Genomic DNA, 4,734 nt, shown 5'->3' on the forward strand with positions numbered 1-4,734 from the left:
TTTTAGATTTTTTATATTTAAAATGAAATGTTTATTTTGTAGTTGATTATCTTTATCTGCAGTTAGTTACACGAATTCAAACATGAAATTTTAATAAGTTGTATTTACGTACAATTTACTTGTAACCTCGAATTTTAAGTAATAAACATCAATAAACAGTATTTTATACAAAAAAAATGGTTTTTAAGAGTATTTATCAAATACTTTATAATATAAGAGATGTTTGGAATTGCTTATAAAAACAACTTATTGACTTATTCCGATGTTACATCGGTAATAAGCACTTTTGAGTGTTTGGATAAATAACTTATACCGGTACCAAACCGGTAATAAGAAGTTTTTGAATAAGTTAAACTCTTTTGATTTATAATAAATTTATAAGTGCTTTTATAAAAAACATAAGGTGTTTCAAATAAACAATCTCAAACACCCCCATAGCATAAATTAGGTAAGATATTAGTTCATTAAAACATCTTATGCAACAGTTTATTCAATAAGCAAAGTGTTAAATAAACAACAGCTTAAATTTAGATGTCATTAAGTCATGGTCCACGAACCTCCAATGACTGGACATAATAAATGTCGAAATATCTAACAAACAAAATTTCAAACCAAATTATATCGTTCTTAATGCTAAACTTCATATCAATCATGCAAAAATGTAAGCAGCAGTTCACCAAACATCTACCGATATTCATAAAAGTCGATGTTAACTAAGAAAGCTCAACAAAATATCCTCCCTCAACAAAAAAAATTAATAGAAAAAAGAGATACAAATCTATAAAAAGAGATTTAAGCAGCAGCACCCTTTCCTTTCTTCTTTTGAAGCTTCTTCATGTAGAATTCAAGCTCTTTGCCTTCCAATATGTATCTGCCAAAAACATCATCTCAGATCATTAAACAAACCAAAGGAGAGAATTATGTCTTCACAGCATCTACAATATCTTTCTGAAGCTACTGACGCTATGTTGTCTGCCTTTTACTCTACAAGTTATGTCCATAACCCACAAAACCAAAATATCAAAGCAGCTTCAGTTCTCACTAACTGTATTTAAAAGTTGCTACTTTGGTTTGATCTCGTTCAATAATAGAACCGCACCAGCTGTAAACGAACTTTAAACTAAAAAATACACTCTTTTAGGATTTGTTTTCAAAAGTAAACCAAACCCAAATATGTAATCTAGTTCAAAGTCATGAGGTAACAAATTGGTTTAAACAGGTTTGGTCTTTTGTTCCATGTTTTTTTCAAATTACATTAAGGTCGAGTCTAGTCCACTTCCAACCTGCTTTGCTACAAGGTAAAAAAAAATGCAGGATGGTCACGAATGAAAAAAAAATGAGTGGATAAATTCACATACCCATCAGCACGACCACACTGGCCAGGGCGTGATGAGATTGCTGCTAAAAGACGTCCACCGGAGAATTGTTCTTCAACATGTGGGTCAAGTTTGCGCTCCTCTTGTCGTTTCTCAAGTTTCCTCACAACATGATTACTTTTCTTGGCCTCCTCGGTTGCACCTTCTGCTTCCTATGAATCCCATTAGAACACACAATAACAAAGATGTCAGCCACATTAGACCGTTTCTAACCCAATTAATCATCAGACATTTAACTACTCCCTTCGTCCCAAAAAATATGTCCACAATGAGAAAGACACAATTTTATTAATGTGTACTTATTACACTTCTTACATAGCTAAATGACAATTTTACCCTAAATAATTTAAAGTAGAATAAGAAAATAGAAACTTCAAAAAATCAGGATGAACTAGAATAGAATCATAGACACTTACTCCAGGACAAACTAAAGGATTATTTACCAAAAAAATTGGAATCCAAACAGGTAAGGGGACCTTTACTAAATGCGTACCGGGTAAGCGCTTATAGATATCACTTATCTTATCAATTCCCAAGAACCTTATCTGATAAGTGTTTGGTAAATGGCCCCTAAGTAAGCGTCTCCAATCTTACTGGGTCAGCATCTCAGTCAACAATATTTGTTAGTCAGAGGGTGTTGGTAACCAACATTATCTCTTACCAGGTAAGCACCACTTACCCAATAAGAGGCTATAAGCATCTAGTAGACAGCCGCTAATATAGCATCGTGGACACTTGTGAGACAGAGATGTATACTAGATGCAAAATGCATAAACATACCTCTCCCTCTTTTTTGGCCACAGAAGCAGCTACTTTCTTCTTGCGACCAATGTCAACACCATAGTGCTGAAGATACCATTGCTTAAATGGTGCAGCATCAACCTGAACGATTGCACTCTTCACCAGGGTCTGGGTCCTGACCAACTCATTGTTGGATGCATTGTAAACCACATCCAAAATACGAGTCTTTCGTGTCACTGCCTCACTTCCCCACGAGTAGTTACCGGTATCCAACCTCAAGGCACGCCACTTCACATTACCACCACGAACTCTCACCCTCCTAACAGTCTTGTTGCTGGAGATCTTTGTGTTGGCAGGCTGTCTTCCGAGCTCATACCTTAATGGAAAAGAATAATGCCACTATTAGGCTTGCTACAGAGAAAAAGATTATACAACGTGTAACAAACAAAATTTGGCATTTACAAACAAAATTCATTTAAACTTCCTACTCGATAAAAAAATCCATCTGAACATCCTAATCAAGCGGTCCATACAAAATCAGTTCAGTTTAACACAAGATCCTTAGGGTGTTTGGACAGACAAGACTCGACGAGCAAAAGTGAGGTAAGTGGGTAAAAGAATTGTGCAACGTTCTAGGGTTTTAATTTGATATGAATAGTTTAGTAACTTACCAATCTAGTCGAACCTCCCAGTTTCATTATTTTGGTGGGACCAAAAAATGAATGTTTGTCCAACCAAGTCCAAAGCTAAAAGTCACACCCAAATGTAGTACGAAAAGTTTTTGTTCAGTCCAATGCTATCATTTCCTATTCCAGTCACCAAACACACTCTTAAGAGACTAGATGATTTTTAACCATTCTTTAAAACTGATAGGAAATAAAAGGGAAGAGTAATATTGAATCATTCTAACTCATCATCCTACTTATCCTCGTAATGATAAAATGATAGCACTTTGCAAAATCCAAGCACTTCTCTCTCTCTCTCTCTCTCCCCCATCACTTTCACTTATTAGGGAGTGTTTGGGATTGCTTATAAAAACAACTTATTGACTTATTCCGGTGTGACACTGATAACAAGCAATTTTGAGTGTTTAGATAAACAACTTATACCGGTGTCAAACCGGTAATAAGGAGTTTTTGAAGAAGTTAAACTCTTCTCACATATAATAAGTTTACTATTTTTTCCATGTATCGTCATCTTAAGTTTCTATTACAAACTGAAAATCACTAGGAAAAATGCAGGACTTCTTTTATAAAGTTCAGTGATCAAGAGTTTAGCGCGAGAAATGCTGTTAAGTAAAACGTAGTTCTGAACAACTGTCTGAAATAAAATGCATAAAATATCTCGTTTGAAAAGAAACAATGAAGAATCTAGTGATTGTTGATACTAAAACGAACAATCAGAACAGATTAAAAAAAACGATTATAAGAGAGAAGAAACAAATAGACGATTAGCTCAGACATGCATTGCGAAATTAAATGAGTAAATAGATGAAATCACGAAACAGATCAAGCAATCGAAAAAAAACCTAATTATCATGTACCGAACTAACTAACGATAGATTCAACGTGAAAATTACTTTCGCTTCTTCCTCCACGCCTTCTTCTTGCCTCCAGTTGCACGTCTTTTGTGCATAGAATCACGAGAAATACCTGCAATAACAACGAATCATCATCGGATTGTTCAAAACTTCACATTCCGAAGATGAATGTAACGATGCAGGAATTAGATTAATGGAAGAAAATCGAGTAATCGATGAAACTTACCCATGGTTGCAGATGCCCGACGATCCTCCTCCTCCTCCTCTAGGGTTTATGCCGCGCCTCCGGACTCGAACTCCCGAAATGAAATTAGGGTTCGACAAAGCCTTCAAAGGTTTACCTGAACTTAAGAAACCTAGTCCATGCCAAATTACCATCCTGTCCCTCGGTTTCACGAGACTATGAGACTCGGGTTGCAAAAAAAACTCGACCCATATACTGACCCGATCCAACCCAACTCATGGACTTGGTCCATGTGTTTTTTTTTCATTACCCTGCATATATTCAACCCGCTATGGAAGCTGACTAATTCCAGGACAACCACCTATTTTGCAGATAGCTCGGAGTCATCGCATTTGAACCTCCGTGTCCGTAAGGGGATTCTTATTCCTCCTTTATTTTGAACATGTGACCTACTGGTACTTTTGATCTTTGGAGTCAAACTCAAACCAATCAGGTACTACCCTTGTGGTTTTCCATGTGGTTTTTCAAAATAACACTTTTCAAAACTGAAGTTTTGAAATTATAAAATAATTATCACGGTTTGCAGAAAGTCCAGATTTGGTCTATTTTTTAATGGGCATTAAAAATTTCCGTTAAGGGTCATGTTTTGTTCTTTTATTGATTTTTTTGTCTTTTACCCAATCAAAATCAATTTTATCCAAACTCATAAAATTGATTTTGATTGTGTTAAAAGATTAAAAAAATCTATAAATGAACACAACGAAATTTTTTAAAGACTGTTGAAGGAATTTACCAAATTCAAATGCTTTTACAAATTTTAACGACCATCTTGTAATTTCAAATTTGCAAGGACAAAAAATATTATTTTCAACAAACCACAAGGACCATGTTTG

At 35.1% G+C, this 4,734-nt stretch overlaps 1 protein-coding gene across 1 annotated transcript; it reads right to left on the reverse strand.

The window, feature by feature from the left end:
* Nucleotides 1-608: 608 nt before the first annotated feature.
* LOC112514812 (40S ribosomal protein S8-like) lies at nucleotides 609-3,979 on the reverse strand. The gene is made up of 5 exons (XM_025121423.1): nucleotides 3,884-3,979; nucleotides 3,697-3,769; nucleotides 2,157-2,493; nucleotides 1,359-1,528; nucleotides 609-871 (listed from the first exon to the last, which is right to left on the reverse strand). The coding sequence occupies exons 1-5, from the start codon at nucleotides 3,885-3,887 to the stop codon at nucleotides 793-795; spliced, it is 663 nt and encodes a 220-aa protein (XP_024977191.1). The 5' UTR covers nucleotides 3,888-3,979; the 3' UTR covers nucleotides 609-792.
* Between the last annotated feature and the right edge of the window lie 755 nt (nucleotides 3,980-4,734).

This window comes from Cynara cardunculus (genome assembly GCF_001531365.2).
Source record: "Cynara cardunculus var. scolymus isolate 2C chromosome LG 6, CcrdV1, whole genome shotgun sequence".
NCBI classification, from domain to species: domain Eukaryota; kingdom Viridiplantae; phylum Streptophyta; class Magnoliopsida; order Asterales; family Asteraceae; genus Cynara; species Cynara cardunculus.